The sequence below is a fragment of the Gouania willdenowi genome, chromosome 6 (genome assembly GCF_900634775.1).
Source record: "Gouania willdenowi chromosome 6, fGouWil2.1, whole genome shotgun sequence".
Lineage (NCBI taxonomy): Eukaryota > Metazoa > Chordata > Actinopteri > Blenniiformes > Gobiesocidae > Gouania > Gouania willdenowi.
Window position 1 is genome coordinate 45,786,936 of NC_041049.1, and position 14,086 is coordinate 45,801,021.

Below are 14,086 nucleotides of genomic sequence, written 5' to 3' on the forward strand. Positions count from 1 at the left end.
ACAAATTGAGCTGTAAATCTGGTCAAAAGTAAGATAAAAAAAAAAAACTGATATAGGTTTTTTAATTGTGGTTTGTTGCTAAAGGTTGCAAAAAGTTACTGTTTATTTTAGCATGCTCAACTTTACAATTGGCACCCCATAAAAGTGACCCATCTCTGGTTCAGACACTTGGCAAAGTAAGGGAATTTATATGCATTTCATACACAAGGCTTTACATGATTAAAAGTAACAAAACACAAATGATAAATCTATCAGCCTAAACACTAATGCACATTAGTACAATAAGAGTTGTGCAGAATTAAACTACACAGGTTAAAACAAGTTCTCCCTTATCGTTGGTGTGACACTATGGTGTTAGCGTTGCTATGGAAACGGTTACGCACCGCGAGCCGAATGGGCCTGGCTGTCAGATACCCGGAAGTGAACAATGCTAATGTAGTTAGCACTTTGTTAGTTCGTAAACAGTTCGACCCGATTAAAAAAAAAAAAAGGAAGTTATTTAAGGATTTAAAAGTTCGACATGGGAACTACTGCAAGTCAGCTTGGAAAGGAATTACTGTCTGAATATCAAGTAAGTACTTATTAGACTTTAGCGCCGAGAAAGTTTAGCAGGAGTTTGTATTTACCTTAAATGATCATAAAAAACAATGAAAGTCGCATCATGAAGTTTATAGGCTTTTGGCACTATTGAAAAGTATGGTTAGCATATGTTTACACATAAACGATTAACTCCCCTGTTTATTAAATACTTTGCGTCTTTATGGTAGTTTTGTGAGCAAACAACAAACGTGTAATAATGAAGTTCTCCTGGTGTTTTTAACTCTTTCTAGGAGCTGACTTTCCTCACTAAACAAGAGATTCTTCTGTAAGTGACTACAAACAGTTTGACTGCATTATTTTTCCTGTTTGTTGATTATAAGTGCACATTTAATATGGTGTTTTGTAGTGCTCACAAGAGGTTTAGTGAGCTGCTCACCAAGGATGAAAAAGATCTTCCCAACACTAAAGTGTCAATGGAAAGGATTCTTACTCTGCCTGAGCTGAAGGTGAGCCCATTTGTCATATATATTGGTTTACTTGGCTTTCATTGTATAATAATAGCTTGTGTGTGTAGTAATAATGACCTTTGTACTTTTTTATGTCACAGTCCAATCCTTTCAGGAAGAGAATCTGCCATGTTTTCTCAACATCGGAACAGAAAGATGGAAGCCTCACATTTGAGAACTTTCTTGATCTTTTAAGCGCCTTTAGCGACTCTGCTACCCTGGAGATCAAATCCCACTATGCATTCCGTATATTTGGTATGAAGCCGACATAAACAACATTAGTTGGTCATCTTCACACCGAAGATCTTTTTTTAATACATGTTTCATAACTAACTGTTGTCAGACTTTGACGACGATGGAACCCTGGATCGTGGCGATCTGGAGAAACTGGTGAACTGCTTGACCGGTGAGACGGATGACACCAGATTGACCCCTGAGGAAATGAGACAGCTCATTGACAACGTACGTCTCTCTTTATGGGCTGCCAAATGTAAAGACTTGGTCACTGTTTCATAGCCGACATATTGTGAACATTTAGCTCACTTTCCTCACATTTAGTTCATTTTTCTTTTATTTGAGACACATTCATGTAAAACAGCATGTTCTATATCAGGGGTGTCAAATTCATTTTATTTCAAAGGCCAAATCAAAGCACTTTGATCTCAAAAGGGCCACAGATTATATATGGGAAAACAAGACATTTTAACATAACTGAGCCCTAGTTTGCACTTCTACGTATACATAAAATACGAAACATGTGATAAACACCAGTCACAACAGGATCTTCACTTTAAATTTCTGACCATTTTCTATTGAGCCCCTGAAAATATTGTTGAGTTTCATTTACACAATGTTCATGTTGTTACTTTCACTGTCTCCCGTGGGCCAAAATGGATGCTTTAAAGGGCTGGATTTGGCCCCTGGGCCATGAGTTTGATACATGTTCTATATCATTGTTAAAAATGTGTAAACAAGAAAAATAAATCTAAATGTGTTACATTTAAACTTTAAATCTGAATGTTAAAGCGGTTGCCAAGTTTAAAGCTAAATGTTTTGAAATTAGACAAAGTGGGCTGGTCAGCGCCTGTCGATCACGAGGCGGGTGATCTAACATTTAGATTTACATTTAACATTTAGATTTACATTCAACATTTAGATATAAATTTAACATTGAGATTTACATTCAACATTTAGATTTAGATATAAATTTAACATTGAGATTTACATTTAACATTTAGATTTGTATTTAACTTTTACATTTAGATTTATTTTACATGTATACACATTTTTTATAAATGAATTTCTGTCTCAAATGAAAGAAAAATGAGCTAAATGTGAGGAAAATGAACTAAATGATCAAAATGTGAGTTTTTACATTCAGCACCCAGTATCTCTTTGAAGGTGTCGAGAGGCATTCTGCAAACCTGAGGTTAACACTATCTCCTCCTGCTTCTTTGTTATATATTTTTTATAGATTCTGGAGGAGTCCGACATCGACAGGGACGGCACTGTTAACCTCTCAGAATTCCAGCACGTCATTTCAAGATCCCCAGATTTCGTGAGGTAGAAACACATTTTATCAACAAATATTTACAGCATCTGTATTTTAATTAACATCCATGTGTGTTTGTTTTTTATTTATTCACAGCTCTTTTAAGATTGTGCTTTGAAGATCTACGATGGGATGTGGAAGTGCATCATTCTTTGAGCTTTACTACACTGTACTGTTGTTTACATTATATACATTTTAAATTCTTTACTTAAATTATAATGACTCTTCATTTCTATTCTAAATAATTATGTGTAATTTTTAACATTTTTATAATGTCTGTAACAATAAAATAATTTATGAAAAACACTGTACAACAAAAACAATAACAAAAAGTAAGCACAACTTACTTTAATGTTAATGTTTCATTTATAACGACAACTATTTTCAGGAAATGTACTTTGATCTCCTGACATGTTTTGACTGGTGTCGAAACTGGAGTGTTGTTGGCCACGCACAGGAAGAACTGATAAGAATACAAAAAAGCGATCAGCAGACACCTCTGAGCGAGACTGACAGTTGACAGTCGAAATATGTCAGATCAAAGTAAATTTCCTGAAAAAAGTTGTCTGAATAAATGAAAACTTCAAGATTATTAAAAAAAAAAAAAAAAAAAAAATTTAAAACTTACTTTAATTTTACATTTTCATTTAAATCTCCAAATGTTCCAGTCTATGTTTATTTTCGATCCGTAAGTCTATTTCCTCATTGATGGCCACAAAAGTGTTCCAATTCCCACACACGACATCCACCACATAAATCTGCTCTGCTGCGAAGAACTCCACACGCTGTGGCTCATCTGAACTGGAAAACGTTTGGTGTCCAAGCTGCCCATATTCACCTAAAGGGAGAGAACGCAAACATTAGAAGCAGGGTTGGGGTTAATTACAATTGTAATTGATCATTACAATTATGACAATTATAATTGTCTGTTGTAATTGAGTTGTTAATTGTAATCAGAATTATATAAAAACTGTCAAATAAAATGTAATTTAACACAAAACTGGGGAACCATGTTACAGTTCTATGACTTATAACACATACAAAGTTAACAATCAATACAATATGTTTCATATCAAGTTTTCCCACTAGTTCTCTTTAAGAACATTTTAGCATTTTAAAAAATTACATCTAGGGGTATACTGACACAGAAAAGGCTCTGACCCCACACCTGAAAACGTATACCAATATTTTCATGGAGAAAGAAGATAAAGAGATGAAAAACAAATTGACTCATCATATTTTTTAGTGTATTTTACAGCTGATTTAAAACATGGGTCAAAACAGAAAGCTAACACAAGAGTAAGGTTATGTTACATGCTGTTATTTATTTCAGGCTCATTAATTGTGTTAAATTGAAATTTAACTTTAGTAAATTGAGAATGTAACTGTAGTTGATTTTCAGGGGAGAAATAATGATTTTATAATTTTAATTGGAAAAAATGCTGGTCACCGTAACCATGATTGAGTGTTTAATGGAACATTGCTAACTGAAGACGTATTTGTAATTGAAAAATGTAATTGACCCCAACCCTGAAATTTAGAGGATCTTTATTTTTAAGGTAATCTGGCAGTGTGTGTTGAATGTGCTCCTTACCCCAGCCCCAAGTGTACAGGTCACCTGCTGCTATAATGAGAAAATGCAACTTAAAAGATGACAAAGCAAAAGAGTGGTAATTCAAACTCATCATTAGAAGTAAGTTTCTTACTCGTTGCTGCAGCTGTGTGACGAGAACCGCAGCTCACCGTTCGGATTTCACACAATGGAGTGACGTCCACTAAGGCAGGAAACGCCTGGATTGATATAAATACGTCTTCCTGCTTTCCTTCTTCCTGTGGGTCCTCAGGAGATGATGCACCCGTCTGTTTGGAACAATCTTCTGTAATGAAGTAACCAAGATGATCAGTTCATTAATATATTACTTAATAACCAGGATTTTAAACTCATTTTTGCTCAGGGGTCAAACATAATAATAATAAGAATCTTTATTTATATAGCACTTTTTAAAATAGGGTTACAAAGTGTTTTACAAAAAGTAATGACAATAAAAAGACAAATAATGAGGAAATAAAGCGAGGAATTAAAAATGGAATATGTGAGGAAAGCAGAACATATGATAACGGAGATAAAATATTGAATAAAACATATTAAAATTCAAACTATCAACCAAAAAAGAGAAATAAAAACGATACTGTAAGAACTAAAAGAAACAAAAATAAGGGACAGTTTAATCCTGAGTGGGCTAAAATTTTAAAAGGGAAACTAAAGTAATTAAAACAGTATTGTTTCTAGTTGTTACTTCTACATCTAAATGATAAATACAGTATCTATAGTAACGGCAATGTCCAAGCAATAAATGGCAAATATCAGCCACTGCAGGATCTTCACTTTTACATAGTAACTTCATTTAGTGACCAATTTTTTTTTGTAATTTTTTCTGGGAATTTTGTGTGAAAATATTATTTCACAATATAATCTCCTGCAAATATTGTGAAGTTTCATAGAAATTGTGAATTTGAAGGGACCGAGATATCTATGACTAAATTATTTAGTAATGTATACAATTATTCCCATTGTCTCTGCTCCTTTCTTACTCTCTTTTGTGAGTCTAAATAGATGCTCTAAAGCAGTGGTTCTCAACATTTTCAGCCTGCGACCCCCAAAATAAGGGTTCAAGAGATCCCCACTGTAGCTGCAGGTGGTTGAACACAGACATGAACATTAAAGAACACTCATGTGTTACAGGACCATCTATAAGTGGGAATAAAGGGGAGAGATTTTTGGGGTACATCCATAAAGTCAGCAGAATGACGATCCATTGTTCTATGAATCTGTGAAAACCACATTTATTTATTCATCTAAATAATATCTACTGTTATCCAGGAAGTGTATTATTATCTGTACCATAGTATATAGTCATCGTACATATGTAAATCCTTGTTTTAATCAAATATAATGGGTTAAAAGTGACCAAAAATGGTGGAAAAGGCGCTCAAATGGGATTTTAAAATCCAAAGAAATTGCTTAAAAGCTGCAAATTAGAGTGGACAAAAATGGACAGAAAAAGTGGTAAAAAGTGTTAAAACATTGGAACAATTAGTTGAAACTGGCAAATAATGGGCATGATAAATTCAATAAACGGGAAGAGATTCAAATTCTGATGTAGCTGGTTATGATTTACATTCTGCATAAACAGGACTGAATCATAACTGAATCATAACATAACCAAACCACTAGAGCGGATATGGGCTCGTCTGTGAACGGTCACATTTACAGACCTTGGAGTCGCTGTTAGCTTACCAATAAACGTGAAGAGATTCGTCACTTTTATAATAAGTGTTGACTAGGCCACTGGGAGTGAGGCACTAGGCCAAGGCAGGCTGACTTGATAATAATGTATCATGTTTTTCTGCAGTCAGTGCCTTCTCCTCGCCCTTCTCTGTCTGCTCTGTTTCAGGTGTCGTGAAGCTGATGAACCTGATCAATGGTTCATGGCTAAACTAGTCTGGGACGCTCTGATGTTCTCTCTCTATCCTGTTCTGTTGGTCCTTCTGTCCACTAACCCCAACCAGTAGAAGCAGATGGCTGCCACCTCTGAACCTGGTTCTTCTAGAGATTTATTCCTGTTCAAAGGGAGTTGTTTCTTCCCACTGTTGCTAAATGCTTGTTCGTGTGGATCTTGTTGGATTTTTTCTTTCTTATTATGAATTTTATATTTTGATAAGCGCATTGAGATGACTTTGTTGTAAATTGCGCTATACAAATAAAGTTGAATTTAACTGAATTGAATTAAATTGTAAATGTTCTTAAATTGGCAAAAATAAGCATGAAATATGGTAAAAAGAGTTTAAAAGCGACAAAAATGGGTCAACATATGCAACATTAAGTGCGAAAAGTGGTGGAAAGGGTTTATAAGTGCTGAAAATGTTGTGAAAGTGGAAAAATTTGCAAAAAAGGCTTCAAAATTTGATGTGGAAATGGCAGAAATGGGAGTAATGTATCAAAAATGCATTAAAAGGAAAAAAAACATATGGCAAGAAAAAAATGATGAAAATAGGTTAAAATATGGCAACTTTGGTGTAGTTGTAGAAAAAGGGTAAAAATAAGCAAAAATGAGCTCAAATTGTTAAAATATTCTTAGTTTCTTGAAGGTATCTGGCGACTCCCTCTCAGTGTCTCGCGACTCCAAGGTTGAGAACCCCTGCTGTAAATGGATGGATTTGGCCCCTGGGCAATGAGTTTACAAGAACAAAGACAGAAAAAAGTATTGTCGATAATATTTAGCCGAGCAATATCATAAGCTGGTGTTCAGTTTGAAATGTTAAAGTTGTGTGTTTTAGATCGGTTGTCGTCTACCTTTCTTTTGCGATGCTTTTCTCAGACTTTGTGAAGGAAGTCCAAGCTGACCGCTTTCATTCCAGCCCCACACATACAGGTCACCTCCATCTGTTAAGACACAGCTGCTCAGGGCTTGTAAACATATACAGTATATACAGTGATGTCCCAAAAAATAAAGTAGTAGGCTAAAAAAAAAGTGGAAGGCTATAACTCATGGCAATAAATCACTACGGCAACGCCGCCGCTGCGCAAAAATTATGCTATACGGTGTCTTTTGGTGCATTATATTAGTGTAATTGTGGCTTTTCTTCTGTCTATTTTGCAGCACTTTTCTTCACGATACATTATCTCACCTAGTTTTTCTTCGCATGATGCATTTACAAGTTGAAATTTTGGTATCCATGATAATGATGACAAAGAATTGAGCATCATTATCACTTTGTCTGGCACTGTAACATATCTACATGATTAACATATATTTTGTGTGGTTTGCCTGAAGTTGGTTCTGGTAATATATTTAGTTGTATCAATGCACATTAATATTGATAATATATCTAACACAAGCATATGTTAATGAAGCACAAAAGTTGATCATAGATGTTTAAAGTCTGTGTAAAGCAGAAATACATTTGTGTATAATATGTGTATCTCTCTCGGGTAGAGTCAGAACTGTGCCCGCTAGAGGCAAAACACATAATCGTGGTGCAAAAAAAGTGCTCATTTCATGGAAAATGTGGCACCAGCGTTTTATTCCCCCCGAGTCCGAATATGTGGTGGCCACTAGAGGCCGTGGAAGTTTGGTGTGCTTCAGCAGCAGGGTGGGGTTTATACTAATGAGGGCTGATGGGAAAGACGTATAAAGCTGCTGCTTGGTAGCCTGGAATCCATCCTTATATCCTTGTATTATTCATACAGGTGATTAGTCTGGAAGCGCTCAACAGGCGTTTGAGTTCTGGTGGCTGAGCGGGGCGGGACAAACACGCACAGAGTAACCAATCAAACGATGAGCGGATCTGACGACAATAGCGCGACAAGTGTAGTTCTTTTTCCCTAAACGAAGCCAGCAGGCGAAAACAGCATGTAGTACGGTACAGACTTATGGTTTTAAAGCCTCTTCTTGTTGTGATTTCAACAATATATCCAGGTCTTTTAAAACAGAGCAGAGCGCAGTTTCAAACGTCTTCTCCGTGTCGGCCGCCATGTTTGTTTTGATACCGCTTGGCGCACGGGATATGATGTTTTTTCCTGTTCGGCTCGAGAAACAGCAACATCTTCTTCTTCTTCTGTGTAGTTTTACGGCGGTTGGGAACCAAGGCAAAACTACACAGAAGAAGGAGAAGAAGATGCCGCTGTTTCTCAAGTCGAACAGGGAAAACCGTCATTACCAGACCCACGTCCTTACAACAAGTAGGGTAGTGGGTGTGGCTTCGCCAGGCTAGCTGCTTGGTGGAGCGTGAGATGGAACTCTCATGAGACTTCACGCAAAAATGGCCAACGAAACAGCATTACAAAAGTTGCTCAAATTGTGGAAAATTTCAATCTTTCATGGATTGTACAGATTATTTCGGTGCTAAAGGGGTACAGAATCATTTATGATGTTTAAGAGTAGAAAGTGGCCAGAAAGAGAGTAGCAGGCGATTCCGCCCACTGCCTATGCTTGTGGACATCCCTGTATATAAACTGTATTCACATGTTTTTAATAAAAACTCACCACTGACGCACACTGAATGCCAACCTCCTGCAGACACAGAGCCCATGATCATCCCCCACAGAGCTTCCACTGGCTTGGGTTTCTCCTCAGGAGTGAGACCACCATGCCCCAACTGGCCATGACTAAAGAAACGACACGACTTTACTGGAGTGTAATAATAATAATAATGCTCAATTCATCATGACTAAGCAGGGTTGCAAAAAATCTGTGAATTTTCAAAGTTGTGTCTGTGTGTGTGTTCCTCAAATATCTCTGCGGATCAGCTTGTATAATTAATAATAACAATAACAATAACAATAATAATAATAATCACTGTAGTGAAATTCTTTCTCTGCATTTAACCCATTTTCCCCGAAGGGCAGCAGTGGGCAGCCACGGTGTGGCACCAGGGGAGCAGTTGGGGGTTAAGGGACTTGCTCAATTGTGAGTCTCGAACCGGCAATGCTCCTATTACAAGCCCGACGTCCTTAACCACTAGGCCATCACATAGTTGTGAAGTTAAACATCAATGACAGCAGACAAATTCATCAACTCTCAACAAAACATAATTTTCATTTGCCAATATTTAACTGAATCCTGTAGTTTTTTTTTTTCTTTCTTTTGCAATCGAGAAAAGAAAAGATCCTGACACTTTCAACATGGCTGCTGCTTGGATCAAGGGTGTGCGACAGTGGATTTGTTTGGACTGCAATGACATCGTAAATACATTATTTCATGAATTCTGTGTGCAACTAAACTGACTGTTGTGGATTAATGACACTAAACAAGTACGGACCGAGTCTGTTCCGGTCTAAGGAGATCCGGATCCGCGGGGACAACAAACTGAAATCAGAATAGATGAGATTCAACCCCCTACAGAGTCCTTGCTAAAAGCCAAAATATATGAAAACACAATAGTTATCACTCTACACATGTCACAACAAACCTAAATGTCCCTGACGTCCCACCTTCAAACACAGCCTCATTTGGTCATCCATGAAAAAGCTACTGAACCTCCCACATTTCTATAGCAACACACACTTCCTACAGGCACTGCAATAGTATGAGTAAAAGTAAGTAAAGTGACTTTAGTAAATGAGAACTTAATTGTAATTGACTTTCAGGGGGAAAATAACAATTGTAATTGATTTGTAATTGGAAAAAAATGCTGGTTTTCGTGATCATAATTGAATTGTAATTGAAAATATATAATTGAAAATGTAATTGTAATTGACCCTAACCCTGGTATTAAGTAGCTAGTTAACATAGCATAGATTGTTCTTTGAAGATTTTATAGTATAGACTGGGCCCCGCCCATAATGAAGGTATTTTTTTAATTTCCCCCCCTAGTGGCAGGTCAGCAAAAACCAGGAGGGTTAGTTACCCATGGAAATGTAGCTAAAATGCTCCACCCCTTTTGCAACCTTATGAACAACAGAAGCAGGTCAGATGTTTACCTGCCAAGGCCCCAGGTGTAAACAGCTCCAGATGCAGTGAGGAGGACAGCGTGCTCTGCACCCAGAGCCAGACGTTTGGCTCCCATGTGTGCTGACAGGGGACGATAGAAGGGAGGATTGGACTGTATGTAACCTCCAGGAACCAATGGGAGAGTGAGCCCTGTGGAATAACGTGTTAAACAAGACCGTGTGACTGCATGGAGCACATTTTAAAAGTTATGTATTAGAGCTGGGCAATAGATCAAGATTCAAGATATAGAAAATTACAATAACGGCTATATTGATACATTTTATTTTGTTTTTATTATTTTGCCACACTACAGAACTCACTCACACATGCTGTCACATAAAACAAAAAGGCCAAAAGTGGTACATACTGTGCAGCTGTTTGTTAATAAATGCCCCAGTGCCATTGTGTATTTTGTTGTCCTATGAATTTTTGTTGTTCTTTTGTGTATTCTTTAGCAATTTTTAATGTATTTCTGAGTGGTTTTGTATGTTCTTGGATTTTTGTTGCCCCTTTGTATATTTTTTCTGCTTTTGTTTATTTTTGTTCTTTTATGTAATTATATAGGCCTATTGTGCATTGTTTCCTCTTTTTATATCCTTTTTATTTTTGTTGCTCTTTTGTATATTTTTGCTATCCCATTGTGCATGTTTTTCTACTTTTGGGTATTTTATTGTCCTATTAAGTATTTGTGTCGTTCCTTTGTACATTTCTCTGTTAATTTGTGTTTTTGTAGTAATTTTGTGTATTTTTTGCTTGTGCATTTGCTTTCAGGGCCATGAGTTGCCAATGTTTGTAATACAGTACACGCACAAGTTATTTATTTTTTTTTACCATTCTTAAAACACTTTATTGTTATTTAAGCCTGCAGATGATTTTTCATCAGCAAATTTAACCCAGAATTGTCTTTCTGGTTAGACTTTATTTGAATTAAAATGATTGAGAATTATTTTGTATTGCTATTTTTTAGAAAAACCAGAGAGATATGAGTTTTGGTCCTTATCGCCCAGCTCTATTATATATACGATGCACACCAGCAAAGCAGTCAGACTGAGCCTCTAAATCCATGCTCCAGGAGGGGGTCTCCTCCTTTTTCTGCAGGTCCCAGGTTTCAATCTTGTGGGGGAAAGCCAGGGTGAGGTGAGTCTCACTGATGAACACATTTACACAGCCGTAACTGTGAGCGACACACGTGCCACAGCATGAGGAGACGTCTGAACCGAACCCTGCTACACAAACGCAGCTGTCTCCTGAAACACAAAAGGCACATGGCTTCAAGGCAACTTCAACAGACAAAAACAAACAACACAACAACAAAAACATACAGAATGAAATAAAGCAAAAAATGACTCCAAAATCACAATATGAAAACAAAAATACACAACATGACAACAAAAAGACACAAAATGACTCAAAAACCCTCCAAAGACACCAAAGACCGCACAACAGACTTAAAATGACTAAAAAAACTAAACATACAAAATAAAATTAAAAAAAATATACAAACTCACAACAAAAACACACAAAGTCATGACAACATGGGACTCAGAGAACAAAAAACAAAAATAGCTTCAAAAACATGCAAAAATGACCCCAGAAACACAAACACACATAAAAATGTACAAAATAAGAGACAAACCTACAAAATGACAACAAAAAAAACACACAAATGACAGCAAAACATGACACCAAAACTACAATATGACAACAGAAATACACGTGGCAACAAAAACACACAACAAAAACACAAAGAAAAAACAAATATACAAAATAAGATTAAAAATAATTACAATTTGACAACAATAACAATAACAATACAAGCCTCGGAGAATAAAAAACACACAAAAATAGCTAATAAATACAAAAAGAATGACCCCCAAAGGCCAAAACACACAAAAATGACCCCAGAAACACAAACACGCATTAAAAAGAAAATTACAAAATAAGAGAGAAAAAAAAAACCACACACACACACACAACAACAACAACATGACAAGAAAACACATACAAAAACAACAAAATTCTAGGAGAGAAAGAAAAGAAACGACTTCAAAAAATATAGAAATGAGAACAATAACACTCAGAATGACTCCAAAAATACACAAAAACCGTTGTTTGTTTCTTCTATTAACACTGAGATTAGAAATGCTGACATGAATGTTTAATGTCAGATCAGATAATTATATTTGTGTGGCCCTGCTGTCCATCTCTGTGGTAGAATATGTGGTTAAAAAAATGGTAATCATAATATTAGTTTAGCATGGATTTATATAACCTTCAACAGTCAGTCATAATGCCAACTGTGCTGCACTTATCAGAGAATGGCGGCTTGTAGTCTTAAGTTATGCATCATCTGTCACACAGTGGTGTAAAAGTATAAATATATATGTATCCACTGCAGGTTCTAAAGGAACTCACTCAGCTCACCATCCCCATGCAGAGCAGCTCTTCTACTCCAGCTGGCTGTGATCTGGCTGGTCTTCCAGCGTCTGTTTCCGTCCACATGTTCGCTCAACTCTGTCGGTGAACTGACTTTAACCGCAGCTGCACAACTTTCACCCTCATCTGATTTATCTACGTCACAAATCTGTGCAAACGCATTGAAGCCAAACCCGAACCAGCGCATGACCACAGCTCGTGGTTTTAGCGGTAAAACATAAGTACAATAATGTGCTGCTACACCGTTTAGCTACATGTACTGCTGCGCATGCGCGTTGGTCACTGTCCAGTGCCTAGCAACGCTACAAGCTGACCCAGACTATCTGCAGCTAGCTAGCTAGCGGGTTAGCTCTAGACAACGGTCTCACTCTGACACAGTAATTTCTGCCCAAGTTTATCATTGTACCAGTTGTTATAGATACTATTTTTACCAGGGAGCAATTATTTACCCTTGGTTATTGTTTTCTGGAGTTTTATTGGGCTTTATTTACTTCCAACTGCACTGAAACACATGGAAAACTGTTGTATTTTATTATTATTATTATTATTATTATTTGTCATTATTTAAAAGGTTATGTCATTCAGATGTAGCCTACGTATATGTTCATATCAGGAACTATGCACAATAATGTTTATAAACTTGTAAATATGAACACTCAGTGGAGGGTTTTCTTCTTTAGTGATTTTTATGGCGGCGAGGATCCGATTTTTTTGCACCTACCGCCACCCAGTGTTTATGAGTGGAATCATATTATAGGACATTTATTTCATTTGTCATGTACAGATTAAATTACTATTGAATTTAGTTTGGTTTGTTCTCTAAAACAATGTATCAAAAATATTCTGAATGCAATTACCCAATTAAGTCACAATTTTCTTGACTTGAAATAAAAAAAAATGTAATAAATGTATTAGACAGGGATTCATTTATTTATTTCTCTCTACCTTTGCAAATAAAGTACATTGTAAATTATATTTCAATTGATTCTGTTAAAAGTATTCAGACGTACAAGACATTTTTATCTGCCGATAGCTCCAAAGGCTAAAAAAAATTACTCTAAAATGTTAATTATCTACAAGTGAAATGATTTTACATCAAACATTTTTGAGAAACTATTTATGTTATGGTATGCACACCTTTTATTCATTGTTGTATTTTTAACATGTAAACACAAAAATATTTTTAGATTCCATTACATGATTTGATTTTGGTTTTCCATCTCTTGACTTTAGTCAGTTTTGAAAATAAAGGACAAAAGTAAAGATTTTTCTGTAAAACTTAAAAAATATATTATTCACAAATGTAGATAATTAAAAAGAAAGCAATTTTTTTTCTCCACACTTTCTAAATGAGTTGAATTTCTTTTTTTCTTTTTTTTTTAATTTAAACCAATGTAAAGATTATCCAATTCTAAACCTGCGGTTAAAATTTCCCAAATTATAGGAGTTTAGTTTAAGTGACCAAACAATAATACACAAAAGACAACACAAATGCCAATAACACACAACATAATAGAAAAATAAACAAAACAAAACAAAAATACCTGGAAAATACAGAA

At 35.9% G+C, this 14,086-nt stretch overlaps 2 protein-coding genes across 3 annotated transcripts; one reads left to right on the plus strand and one right to left on the minus strand.

Annotated features, from left to right (window-relative positions):
• The first annotated feature begins 397 nt into the window (after positions 1-397).
• cib1 (calcium and integrin binding 1 (calmyrin)) lies at positions 398-2,902 on the plus strand. The gene is made up of 7 exons (XM_028450288.1): positions 398-571; positions 831-865; positions 947-1,046; positions 1,148-1,301; positions 1,390-1,508; positions 2,521-2,609; positions 2,695-2,902. Exons 1-7 carry the CDS (start codon positions 521-523, stop codon positions 2,714-2,716), a joined length of 570 nt encoding a protein of 189 aa, XP_028306089.1. The 5' UTR covers positions 398-520; the 3' UTR covers positions 2,717-2,902.
• rccd1 (RCC1 domain containing 1) lies at positions 2,898-12,869 on the minus strand. 2 transcript variants are annotated; one of them, XM_028450287.1, is made up of 8 exons: positions 12,516-12,869; positions 11,123-11,338; positions 10,082-10,241; positions 8,646-8,767; positions 6,953-7,042; positions 4,305-4,475; positions 4,193-4,222; positions 2,898-3,436 (listed from the first exon to the last, which is right to left on the minus strand). In XM_028450287.1, the coding sequence occupies exons 1-8, from the start codon at positions 12,712-12,714 to the stop codon at positions 3,246-3,248; spliced, it is 1,179 nt and encodes a 392-aa protein (XP_028306088.1). In that variant the 5' UTR covers positions 12,715-12,869; the 3' UTR covers positions 2,898-3,245. The 2 variants fall into 2 exon arrangements, with proteins under 2 accessions (XP_028306088.1, XP_028306087.1); XM_028450286.1 differs by having other exon boundaries at positions 12,507-12,868.
• Between the last annotated feature and the right edge of the window lie 1,217 nt (positions 12,870-14,086).